We start from the raw sequence: 12691 nt of genomic DNA, 5'->3' as shown, positions 1-12691 counted from the left end.
AAATGCAAAAAATGTATATACTGAAGATCTAGTACAGTACATGAAGTATTATACATATTTTATACGGACCTTATTTTTTAACCTAAGCTACATATGTATGTATTCAATAAACTATAGTTATTTCTTGTATTTTTATTTTCGAGTACGCGCAGTGCACTTCAAATGCGACGACGCTTGTTGCTCTGCACTGGCGGTGGTGTTGTTGAGGGGCTAATCGATTCATTTGACATCGATCCGCGTGTACGCTTGGCTGGGCGTTTGGGTAGATCAATTGGCTTGGCCGATGACTTCTTTTCGACGTCTTTAGAAGTGTTGGAGTGCACCTGTGCTTTGGTTGTAGCTGGGGGAGCTGCAATCCAAGTATATATTACATCAGCAACTTATTGCGCATACAATTGAATAGCTTACCTTTGCCGTTGGTCTCTGTGGCCGGAACAACAACAGATGCTGGGCCATCTGTGGATTCTTCGTTCGAGTTGACCTCCACCTTTTTTTTGGTTAGTAGCGTTCCATACTCCTGCTCAGGCAGGCAAAACTCTCGCTCCTCGTTTGGAAAGGGCAGCGTCTCTAGGTCATCCAGCTCCTTTAGCTTGTACATGGTACCCAAGTGCTTCCAAATCAGTTCACTCGGCATCTCGCGATTTAGAGATTTTGAGAGCCGCTGCGCAATGCACGACATGTAGAAATGTTTGTTGATGCCGACCGGGCGTAGTCCTTCCATCGCGTGGAACAGCTGCAACTCCTCTTCCGCAGACCACTCATGGTCGCCTGTTGCCGGTAATGAGGCTGTCGCCCCAGCTCCACCCAGCCCCTTATCTTTGGCCATTTCGCAGTGGGGATTGATATTTTTTCTGTTTGTTTGTTGTCAGCGGCCGAGAATTTTCATCAACGCCGTTCTGCAGACAGCATGAAAACAAAACACCGCCGGCTAGTGATGGGAGTATTCCAAGTCAGCTATTTTAAAGCTAGTTTTGGCTTTTTTTAATACAGGCTAAATAGAAGTTGTTTAATTGTGGGTTTCAGAAACACAAATCCTCGAAGGGATATCAAAATTGAAGAATATTATTTCCACTCATGGACATAGAACGCTTAACCACTAACCATACAGTGCATGGTTAGTGGCTTAACCCACTGTAGAGAAGTGGGTATTTTTACAGTATATTTCGGTATATTTATAAGGGTCAGGCGGAATATTTGATCAATAATTACGCGGTCACACTGCATTGCTACCAGGTTGATCGTTTACGTTATATTATATACTTTACGGGATATTTTGATGTCGAAATCGAGTTCATAGTATATTAACAGTATATCGGTATATGAAAGTATATTTAATCAGGTTCCAATTGATGTTTTAAGGTATATTAAAGTACTTTTCGAAATGACCGCCAAACTCCATTTAGCGCACAAAAAATACCGACATTTTTCGCTCTCAAATTGTGGTGACTTTCCCCTCTTTTAAGTGGTGTGATACATGTAGATCTAACGGGAATGAAGACTCACTGTTGCTTCTTTCCATCCGTAAGATACATTTGATTTGTATGGGAAACATTTCTGCATTCTGCATACCTTGGGAAAATGGATATTATATAATTAAGGGAATACGGTATACAAAAGTCCATACGCATAGAAGACACTTGGTTGACCAGCAACAATGACGTCACATTTACTCAACATTTACGTTTTATGCTTTGGCCGTTTTTGTTTGAACCTTATTATATAAACAATGCAATAAAAAAGAGTTCTGAAAACTAGCCAATCCTGAACAAAATTTATTGAAGAATTGGATAAAATTATTTGTTTAGGGCTGAGAGGGCCAACTAGCTAGTAATATTAAATGGAATATCAAAATCGAAGAATATCAACGTCTTGTCGTGTCCGTCAGTATATTTAGGCTATATTTTGACAAGGAAAAGGTATTTTCCGGTATATTTATGAGGGTCTGGCGGTATATTTTGTGGTAAATCACACTGGTCCCACAATTGCGCCGATTCAACCACTTTTTTACTCGAAAAAATAGGCGTCACTTGCAAAATTTCTCTCAGCGTGCTCAGTTTGACAGCAGCGTGCAGCGTAGAACCGAAAAAGCAACCAACTCTTTCCTTAAAAGGTAATTTTATTGTGTCTGTCTCTTTGTTCGACTGTGCGTGCGCGTTGCGGCCGCCTGAGAGTGGGTACAGAGCCGAGGTGTGCTTTTCTTGTTGAGCGTCGATTAAAGTGTACATATTTGGGATTTATTTTTTCATTGCAGAACTTAATCAATCTACATCATAATGTGTGACGAAGAGGTTGCTGCTTTGGTCGTCGATAACGGTTCCGGCATGTGCAAAGCCGGCTTTGCCGGTGATGACGCACCCCGTGCCGTTTTCCCATCGATTGTCGGCCGTCCACGTCACCAGGGCGTTATGGTGGGCATGGGACAGAAAGACTCCTATGTGGGTGATGAGGCACAGAGCAAGCGTGGTATCCTCACTCTGAAGTACCCCATTGAGCACGGCATTGTGACCAACTGGGACGACATGGAGAAAATCTGGCACCACACCTTCTACAATGAGCTGCGTGTTGCCCCCGAGGAGCACCCTGTGCTGCTCACCGAAGCGCCCCTGAACCCCAAGGCTAATCGTGAGAAGATGACTCAGATCATGTTCGAGACCTTCAACACGCCTGCCATGTATGTGGCCATCCAGGCTGTACTGTCCCTGTACGCGTCTGGTCGTACCACCGGTATTGTGCTCGACTCTGGCGACGGTGTCTCTCACACTGTGCCAATCTATGAGGGTTATGCCCTTCCCCATGCCATTTTGCGTCTGGATTTGGCCGGTCGCGACTTGACCGACTACCTGATGAAGATCCTGACTGAGCGCGGCTACTCGTTCACCACCACTGCCGAGCGCGAAATCGTGCGTGACATCAAGGAGAAGCTCTGCTACGTCGCCTTGGACTTCGAGCAGGAGATGGCCACAGCTGCGTCCAGTTCCTCGCTGGAGAAGTCCTATGAGCTTCCCGACGGGCAGGTCATTACCATTGGCAACGAGCGTTTCCGCTGCCCCGAGGCGCTGTTCCAGCCCTCATTCCTGGGAATGGAAGCCTGTGGCATCCACGAGACCACATACAACTCCATCATGAAGTGCGATGTGGACATTCGTAAGGATCTGTATGCCAACACCGTGTTGTCTGGCGGCACCACCATGTACCCGGGCATCGCCGATCGCATGCAGAAGGAGATCACTGCCCTGGCTCCTTCCACCATGAAGATCAAGATTGTTGCTCCACCAGAGCGCAAGTACTCCGTCTGGATCGGTGGATCCATCCTGGCTTCGCTGTCCACATTCCAGCAGATGTGGATCTCCAAGCAGGAGTACGACGAGTCCGGCCCATCCATTGTTCACCGCAAGTGCTTCTAAGTTGAAGCTGCGGCTGCAGCTGATGCTGGGCGTGGTCATGGTGGTGTCTTTGTCTGTGCTCAGCCATCACATGGATGAATATTTGGCAGAGTACATTAACAACAATAGCAGGGGCACACAACACCAGCTCCTGCCAGATGAATGCATTCCAACTACTTTTTACACGCAAACTTTTACATTCTTCACATAAGCAATCCCCTCATTGTGTTCTATTCAAAAATTCAAGTGAATGTGCACATTCATTCATTTTCGGCATTTACTTTACTTCCATGCATTTGTATTACAATTACACATACCATACCATTAAAATACTTGTAACCGCTTCAAATCATTAATAAAGCGAGGAAAGAACTGAAGCATCCAAGCAATTCTCAATTCCTATTTCATAAAATGTTCACATAATCGACGTATATGGCATGACTAAGGCCAGCGACAGACAGCGATCGTTGGAAGTGAAGTTCGTTCTGCTGTGGGTATGCGGTCATTCGGCTGGTATGCCGTGGCGAGGGCGTCGACGGCGATAAAGCGCCTACTAATAAGGCAACCTCTTCTAATTTTAACCAAAAGCAAGCGACAAGCATCGGTTTGCAGGAAATCGCCTGATAACCAATCACTTGGCCAACTTGTGCCTCATTTCTCTGTTTGCGTTTGCTGCTGCTGCTGCTGACTCGCATGCGGGTGTGATTCAACATGTTCTCCACTCCACTACACTTGGCTTCGCTCCGCTTATCAGGCAGGCCTGGCGTCGACCCCGCCCCAGAAGACTTAGCGGTATTTCCACATTGATTGATTACAAATAGAGCATGTGAAAGCCAAAACAGTTGCGGCTAGTATTACCTTATAAGGAAGAAATAGGGGAGAATCACACTCGCAATCGCAATCGCAATTGAACAACTGCAAATCGAAGCGAAAACACTCTGGCCAGTTGACTCACTCTCAAATGTTTGGAGCCGTCATCAAGTGGCATTGTTTATTTGTAATCATTCGAGCACGGCACGCCACTCCCCGTCCCCATCTCCATTGTCATGGGGGGGTGGTGGAGAGGGAGAGTGCAGCACACTCGCGCGACATTTTAGGCGGGGCTCTCGGACAAGTCCAATTGTTTTATTCGTAATTTAGCTCTGATCTAGTCCAGAGACTTACAATGACCAAATTCAATCAACTATGGCAATAAATCGATTAGGGGGGGGACACAGTGACTGACTGACTGACTGGCCGATGATGATGCTCGTACATATATGGGGTCTACGGTAGATCAAAGCGAAGCGTTTTAAAAATAATTATTTTACTTTATTCATACATATGTATATATTTATATGTTATGTATGCATGTATGTATGTACGTATGTTTATCATTAAATGAGAGCTTTGCGTATATTCTTACAATCTACTTTTGGATTGCATTGGATTGGATAATATAAGATCGAATCGTTCGTTATACATGACTCTTACAATGAATGCTCTCTCTCTCTCTCTATATAGTAGTACATACTTTTTTACATATTCAATATGACATTCGTTAAGTTGGAAAGTGCAAGCAATCCGTTCTTATGTTATCTGGTTCACTTCACCAAATTGGATAAATAAATTGAGGAGTTCGCTGAACTCGGTATGTTTTGATTAAAGTTGCTTGTGTGGCATATACGGCCTCTGCATGTTGAAAACATGTACTATACGTACATTTTTGTGCAGCACAGTACTCGTACAAGATTCAAAGACAGATTAGAGAGTACATATAATACAGACTACATAAGAACTCATACTAAGGTTAGAATACATTTGTAAAATCAGCCTTCGATTCATGCGCTCTTCCGGTTTTTGTGTACGTAGATTAGGCATAGAATTAATTTAAGAAGCGTTTTTTTTGTTGTTTTGTTTTTCGCAGAACTCTAGCATATCCCTACATACGCGCCGGAAACTAAAATACTCACCAAATCAAAATGCAAACAAAGAAAAGATAAAGAGTGACTTAGACTTAGACTACAGTGCGGCGATTCGAATGCAATATAAATGATTTTGCCTTGATTTATAGTTTATAAATTATGAAGAAATTTTATTTTAATGGTTTTTTTGCTCTAAATGTACATTTACTCGTATATGTGTATGCGTTTGTTTGTGTGTTTTCATTATAAATATAGTATAATTAAATGATTACAATTACAATTAAACTCTAGATCGTTACTCATATGGATTTCAGCTGTCGCATACAGCAAAGTAGCGTACGCTAGCACTTGATGACGATTGGCGTTTGTGGTGCTTTCTTTAATTATTTTTAATTTTTAGTTTTTATTTTTATTTGTTTTTGTGATAAAGCATACATATATGTATAATGTCGTTGATAATGTTGCGTGTTTGTTGGGGGAGGAGAAGGAGGTAAGACACGTACGTAATGGATATTAACTAAAAGCAAAACCGTTTCATATATTTGTATGCTGCAAATATCGTTTTCAGATTTCAGATTGGCCTATAAACTAAAGAAGAACAGGGGTAAGTTGATGATAATAGAATATAAAAGGAGGATCCTATGAATAACTCTGACTATACGGTTGTATGTATGCATGTATATATGTATATATGTATATATATATATATTTATATAGATGTGTTGTGTGTGAGTGTGCATGCACGTATGAGTGTTTGTATGTATATAGCTTTATATGAATAATAATACATTTGATATATTTATCGGCAAATACGACAAATGCGCCCAAACAAATCTATCCATATGCTTGTCATATATAAACAACAACAAAAAATGAACAAAACATTCTTTGAAATTGCATTCCACCAAAAAAAAAACACTCGCACATACAAATTAAAACTACACGTGCACGTGCACTTGCACTTGCATTCGCATTCACTTTTCGGCTTAACAACTATTTGTTAGCTTAAACGCTAATAACATGAATCGTATGGTATGGAGTTACCAAGACATGCCCCTGACCATGAGCCCCATATGTTCCATGGGTTCCATGGGTTCCATGGGTACCATGGTCGCAGTGAACAGCAATAAAAAAATCTGTGCAAAACTGAAGTAAGTAACTTAATTTGAATTGTCCGTTGTGGGATTCCCGGCGACCATTTGCAGCTCCTCAATGTTGCTCCTCGCCACGGCTGCTGTCCGCGTCCGTGGTCGCATGAAGCATTTATCAGTAAGCCTGCGCCTCCTTGTAGTCGCTCTGATCGGAGGTGTAGAAGTCCTCGAGCTTCCATTGGAGCGTCTCGAATGTGGGTCTGCGCATGGGATCCTTGTGCCAGCACTCGAGCATGATCTCGTACAGGCGCGGCTCGCAGTTGGGTGGCAGGGGCATGCGATAGCCGTGCTCCACCTGGGTTAACACCTCCGCATTAGTCATACCTGATTGCAAAGATAAACATCGATTTAATTTGATTAGATTATGTTTCATTCTCGGAAGAAACGCCAGTCAGCTGATTTACCCGGATATGGTATGCGTCCGTAAGTGACCAGCTCAGTGAGGAGAATACCAAAGCTCCAGACATCAGATTTGATTGAGAATTTACTGTAGTTGGCCGCCTCGGGCGCTGTCCATTTGATGGGGAAGCGGGCGCCAACTCGCGCCTCGTACTCGTCCTCCTTGATGAGCCTGAACGACAGATTGACGGATATTAATTTGCATTCCCTCTCCGACGCACGACTCAATGACTCACCTGGCCAAACCGAAGTCGGCTATCTTCACAATGTTGCCATCACCAACGAGGACGTTGCGCGCCGCCAAGTCTCTGTGGATGTAGTTCTGGGACTCTAGGTAGGCCATGCCAGCTGCTATTTGTGCGGCCATATCGATGAGCGTCTGCATTTTGAGGCTACGACCTTTGCCTGCAATGGCTAAAAGATATTAAAAATACAAATAAGCAATTGCCATGACATGATAAGCGAGCGGGCGGACGTTTGGTTGATTCTTTGATTTTCTTTGTTTGTTTTTTTGTTTTTACTAATTGCCATAGCTTGGCGTGAAAATGTACAAAAGTCTTTCTTTGAAATTTGATTAAGGCAAGCCTGCAAGAATGGGTCAAAATGTACGAGGAGCACGCGGCGAGTGAGCGGATCGTCATCTGTGTGTCCCAGCATACCTTGCAGATATTCCAGCAGTGAACCGTGCTTCATCAACTCTGTGATAATGTAGATGGGCTCCTCCACCGTGCAGACAGCGTACAGCTGTATGAGCTTGGTATGGCGCAGCTTCTTCATGATCTGGGCTTCGGCTAAGAAGTCCTTGGGATCCATTGTGCCTGAAAAGGGGACAACGAATCATTGTTAGTCAAAATTCTATTTATTCAACTCCCTCAGAGGAGGGACGAGCTCTCGACTTACCCGATTTCAGAGTTTTAATGGCCACGGGTGTTGTGTTGTTCCACTGTCCCTCCCAAACATCGCCGAACTGGCCGGATCCCAGTTTGCGTACAAATTTGAGGGACGTTCTGTCGATCTCCCACTGGTCGCGTGTTCGATGCGAGAGGCCTTCGGTGACTGGTTTCTCGATCTGTGGCGTCAGGATGGTCGGACATGGGGGAAGGGATTGAGAAATCAGTTAGTAAATGAATTTTCTATTGCCAAATCGTAGGCGCATTTGTGTTCGGCTTGAGGTTAATGATCGTGCCAATTGAGCAATGAGATTGTAGAATACATTAATTAACCATCATCTCCACCACGAGATAAAACGTATGCAGTGCGTTGCGTACCCATGTGTCTGGTTTTCCACATTTACATATTTATATTTAAAATATATCTACATTTATAGCGGCGAAATAAAGCTAATGTGGGGGGATTCTGTGCATGGGGACCTTTTACTTTAAGTATTGCTAATTCTAACTAAACAAAATCCGCAAATTTGAATTTAGCGCCCTATTAAATGTTGAAAAAATACCATATGAAAATTACAAAAATTTTACTTGAAAAACAGAAAAAAAAATACTGCAAAAAAAACGTACACCATAAAAACAAAAAAAAACGTTTAGCATTTTTTTTTGGTTATTGACATGGGCAGGATTTGTAAATTTGTGGCATACTTTTGGGGTTGTGACCAGAATTAATTTGAGTCGAACGCATCGGCAGGTGTCGCCACTGTGACATGTAGTTGTGTTGTAGGTTTCATGTAGAAATTAATTTGCAAATCGGCAGAGAAAATCCGGAAAAGTAGCAAAATCTTGATATGAAATTATCTTCATAGATAAATTTTAAATATATATATGCATTTATGCATGTGTAAGACCAGCAGTACGGGTAAGCAACGTCACAACGTCATGCGACAGCATTAAAGAGGGTTGGAGATGAAGGTTAGGTTAGGGCCTTATTTACATAGAATCTGATCTGTTCCATTAGTGGGTAGCTGGCGCTATGATTTTTGTTGGATCTGTTTTATGGGTCTGAGTGGGTTCAAAGCCGGCCAGGCCCGTCAGTCAAAGTGCAAAAGATCAATGGAAATTTCAACCTTAAGTCGAGCGCATACTTGAAGAACAGAAACACTTTTGTGGCCGTTTCCCTTCACTGGGTTTCGGCACTAATTAGACACGCGATGTAGAAACTTTGCTTTGATTTACAATTACTAGTTGGATGGGGGATTGGATGGGCTGGGATGTGATAGAGGGGGATAGGATCCTATGCGATAGATTGTCTCGATTGCACTTTGAACGCTGCCGTGCGATGTGGCGGTGGGGGTGGGTGTGAGATTCGGGTTTGGCATTGCAGTCGATTGTACATAGTATTGCAGTATGTGTGTATATGTATTTTTTAATTCATAATGAAATGATCGCTTAATTTCGTTCGCCGTGAGGGGTTGAGGGGGTGACAGAGTAGAGTGGATTCTGGTTTCGGTTATTGTTGTGTTAATGGGCAAATAAACACACACATAAACGCACATGATAACGTTTTTACATAGAAATCCTACCTCAAAGACACCCGAAAAGGTATTTGTCTTATTTGATTAATTTTTATTTGTTTGTATTTTGAGTTATTTTTGGTTATCGTTTCGTTACGTTGTAGTTGTTGTTGTTGTTGTTGTGATTATTGTTATTTTTATTTGTTGGTTATTATCGTTTTACAGACATTATAATTTTTGTTTGGTGTTAATTAAAGAAAAATGCAAGAAATATATGGAAAATATAAGACAGTTTTAGTACACACGTGTTGGGCATTGCGAAATGAACAAACATAGGGATAACAATGTTGAATGCAAATGTTACAATGCACATCACATTTGGCTGCAGTTCGGATGTTGGATGCGCGATTAAACCAAAGCAAACAATGGCTGTAGGGGAGCGATGCGGCGGATGGCTTACCTGTACACAGGGCTTGCAGAGGTTGACGCACAGGCCATCCGAATCCTTGGAATAGTGTTCGACCAGCTCCTGCAGAGTTCTGTTGGGGGTGGAGGGGCGGTTAGTTTTGTCATTGCGTGAGTTCACTGTACTGTGAGGAGGCACACTCACCTGAATGTTGTGCGTCTGGCAATGAAGAAGCCGCCCTCGTCCAATTGTCTGATGCGATAATGCTTGACCGTATCGCCATCGCGCACTGCAAAAAGCATTCACAGTATATGCATATAGTATACGAACAATAAAGTATAACAATTATAATTGCCACGGGGGGGCAAGCAAAGCAAAGCAACCGAACCGAATGCCTTGTTTGGCACGCACCTGATAGCGAATAGTCGTTGTGTCGGCTCTCGGAATCACGAATTAAAAATGCGCCGTGCTCGTTCTCTGGCAGTAGAAGTTTTTTCTCAGCCTCAATGCGTTTGATTTTGCGGAAGTACCAGCTGCAATGAAAGCGACAAACGGCGAGAAAAGAAATTATTATTATTGCTTTGCATGCGGGAGAGAAATTTATGTATGCAAGGCAAATGTTTAGAGTTTATTAAGGAAACCGCTCTATCGAGGCTACACCAGCACCAACCAGTCAGTCCCGCCTGATCGGCTAAAGGGGACAGGAGAGGCGATAAGAATGTGGGTGGTCTGGCTCTGGTAGACCAGGCAGGCCCCCCCCAAGCTGTGAGTCATTTTTCATCTGGAGGAACGTGCCGTCTTTTTTCAATGACAAATTTAAGTTTTTGTTGTGACCATCTAGAGTTATGATATGATCAATATGCAATTAGGCGGGGGAACACTTTATTTAAATTACCATTCCCAGTTCCCAATTTTCTTTATTCATGCCAATAATGGTCGGCACACTATGAACTGCACTCTACTATAAATACATATGTACATCTGTATGTACATATACGCCGTTGTACGTGCCGGACAGGGATGATCATCGACCTATCTAGCTATAAAACGATGTGTTTATTTTCCAATTATAATAAATTTAAGACAATTTATTTGACAAACCCATTTACTTGAATAGCTCATAGATCCTCTTTTTGATTTTGGTATTTATGGCTATGGCAGGCTGTAGAAATTCTCTCTCTCTCTCTCTCTCTCCCCCAATGTCCAATTGTCTGTGTGTGTGTGTGTGTGTGTGTGTGGGGCTACCTACGATGAGTTGTGAAAACTAAAACATTTCAATCTCAATTTGATGCAGCATTAACATTGACCTTAATATCGGCACAAACATACAGATAAAAGTAACTGGAAATTGTTGGACCTCTCTCTCTCTCTCCCCCACTCTCCATCGGATTTTCTTGCACGGCTGCTTCTTGAGGCAGCAGGCTGGAAGGGAGGGGGGTTTTGTCAATTAAAAAAAAGTGTGTGAAAGATTGCTTACATAACAGTCCCGTCCAGTCCAAACCAATTCACATTTTTGAAGTTCGTGACGAATAAAGATAACGGATGATGACAGAAGCGCGGCTAAATCGGCGCGATGAGTCCCGCGATACCTGATGGTCTGTGTGTGTGTCAGAGATACCCCACAAAATGCAAATATATATTCATGGTAATCACACTCATACGTACATACATGTGTGTGCTATATAGGTTACCCTTCTCTTAAGCACATGAATACCGTATGAAAGGGCAGGGGGGGGCTATGGGGGAACTTTTCATTTCAATGCATTGAAAAACACCCAGAAATGGAAATAGGAACAGCAAAGGTGCTCCCCCCTCTGCTTCCTCGCTTCGTTCTGTGCTGAATAAAGTGAAAGCAAGTTTTCAGGAGGCACATTAAAAGATTCATAATATTCCAGATTGCGGGCTCAAAAGATCTCCTCAGGCAACCAAGCTCCTGCTGTGGAAACTGGTCAGCCAGGAAGCCAGAACCCCTCCCCCTCGTGCTCGTAAATGGCTTCTGCTAATGGCAGTCGCCGGGTTCTATTGCAGAACAGAACAGAACCAACTAATCAGATTCCGCAAAGCCATTTAAAGCTATTATTAAAAGAACTTGTCTATCCGCCTGCCAGGCACTCTTAATTGCTCAGCCTGCTCGCTCCGTCGTAGCGGAGAGGGGAGGAGAAGGAGGATTTGTCCGATTTGCACATATCATCATCAACGCAGTCCCGTCGTTGCCCTGCCAGCAGCCAGCAGCCTGCAGCCTGTAGCCTTCAGCCGGCCCAGTTGCAACAAAGTCATTTAGCAATTTGCCAGTCAACAGGATTCGGATGGTGGGGCTCTGCCTCTGGCTCTGGCTGCCACATGAAAGCTCGCCAATGCTCATGAATGGGAGGCGTGTTTGCATACCATCTGGCTGATTGATGAGACGACATTCGAGTGGGTAGGTTGGGGGGATTGAATGACGGAATGACTGAATGAGTGAGTGCCTTGGCAGCACGTGTCTATTACGCCAATAAGCGTTTATTAGACGCCATCAAATGCACTGGACGGGGGGGTCTGGCTCTGTGTGCGCTTTTCCTTGAAATGGCTGAGAGCCAGTCGCGTACACACATGTATTTATAGACACTCTACCATCCTGGGACTGGGGACTGGCCTGCCAATTATGGTGCATGCATGACTTTCATAAATATGCACCACGATTTAATTACACACACACACACACACACAAGAAACGACGACGAGCACTGGCTGTACGGGCATCCTGCCCGCTTCGTTAGGAGAGGCTGGCTAATGCTCTACGAATACTGGCCACCGACTACCCTTGGCAGACGGAAAGGAAAAGCTCTGGAGGCCAGGAGGATGTACTGTCTGCTGCAGACCATCATTCCAATGCAACCGGCAACTGGCAGCCGGCAACACGGCAACCCGGCATGGCACGGCACATTCTCTTACATAGAAATTTGGTCTAGAACATGCTTTTATTTATAGACGGACAGAGAGATCTGCTTCGATCCGAGCCAAACATGGCCTGGCTGGCCCGGCCCGGCCCCAGCGTGCCGCCCAAA

General features: G+C 43.7%; 3 protein-coding genes across 6 annotated transcripts in view; 1 reads left to right on the top strand and 2 right to left on the bottom strand.

The window, feature by feature from the left end:
* Window positions 1–30: 30 nt before the first annotated feature.
* Window positions 31–915, bottom strand: LOC111079358 (MRG/MORF4L-binding protein). The gene is made up of 2 exons (XM_022374518.2): window positions 409–915; window positions 31–349 (listed from the first exon to the last, which is right to left on the bottom strand). Exons 1-2 carry the CDS (start codon window positions 824–826, stop codon window positions 159–161), a joined length of 609 nt encoding a protein of 202 aa, XP_022230210.1. The 5' UTR covers window positions 827–915; the 3' UTR covers window positions 31–158.
* Window positions 916–1997: 1082 nt separating this feature from the next.
* On the top strand, window positions 1998–3760 carry LOC111079362 (actin-5C-like). The gene is made up of 2 exons (XM_022374526.2): window positions 1998–2110; window positions 2252–3760. The coding sequence occupies exon 2, from the start codon at window positions 2274–2276 to the stop codon at window positions 3402–3404; it is 1131 nt and encodes a 376-aa protein (XP_022230218.1). The 5' UTR covers window positions 1998–2110; window positions 2252–2273; the 3' UTR covers window positions 3405–3760.
* A 927-nt stretch (window positions 3761–4687) lies between these two features.
* The window catches only part of LOC111079360 (tyrosine-protein kinase Src42A), a 38487-nt gene continuing 30483 nt past the window's right edge, over window positions 4688–12691 (bottom strand). For 2 of the 4 annotated variants that reach the window (XM_022374522.2, XM_022374521.2), the window contains 8 exons: window positions 10059–10180; window positions 9852–9936; window positions 9702–9780; window positions 7738–7906; window positions 7497–7655; window positions 7074–7251; window positions 6843–7009; window positions 4688–6762 (listed from right to left, as the gene is read on the bottom strand). In XM_022374522.2, coding sequence (XP_022230214.1) covers window positions 6554–6762; window positions 6843–7009; window positions 7074–7251; window positions 7497–7655; window positions 7738–7906; window positions 9702–9780; window positions 9852–9936; window positions 10059–10180 — 1168 coding nt within the window. In that variant the 3' untranslated portion in view covers window positions 4688–6553. Of the gene's footprint in view, window positions 6763–6842; window positions 7010–7073; window positions 7252–7496; window positions 7656–7737; window positions 7907–9310; window positions 9338–9701; window positions 9781–9851; window positions 9937–10058; window positions 10181–12691 lie in introns of all 4 variants that reach the window. The other 2 variants (XM_022374519.2, XM_022374520.2) reach the window with 2 other exon arrangements.

The sequence above is a fragment of the Drosophila obscura genome, unplaced genomic scaffold (assembly GCF_018151105.1).
Source record: "Drosophila obscura isolate BZ-5 IFL unplaced genomic scaffold, ASM1815110v1 contig_186, whole genome shotgun sequence".
Lineage (NCBI taxonomy): Eukaryota > Metazoa > Arthropoda > Insecta > Diptera > Drosophilidae > Drosophila > Drosophila obscura.
Note: the sequence above shows the minus strand (reverse complement) of the source record. Positions and strands in the feature narration are given on the sequence as shown.

Excerpts from the sequence above, each read along its gene's own strand:
- LOC111079358 (XM_022374518.2), bottom strand. The coding sequence starts at position 826 with ATGGCCAAAGATAAGGGGCTGGGTGGAGCTGGGGCGACAGCCTCATTA. Across the intron at positions 350-408 it reads CACAGAGACCAACGGCAAAG|CTCCCCCAGCTACAACCAAA; the intron begins GTAAGCTATTCA and ends CTTGGATTGCAG.
- LOC111079362 (XM_022374526.2), top strand. The coding sequence starts at position 2,274 with ATGTGTGACGAAGAGGTTGCTGCTTTGGTCGTCGATAACGGTTCCGGC.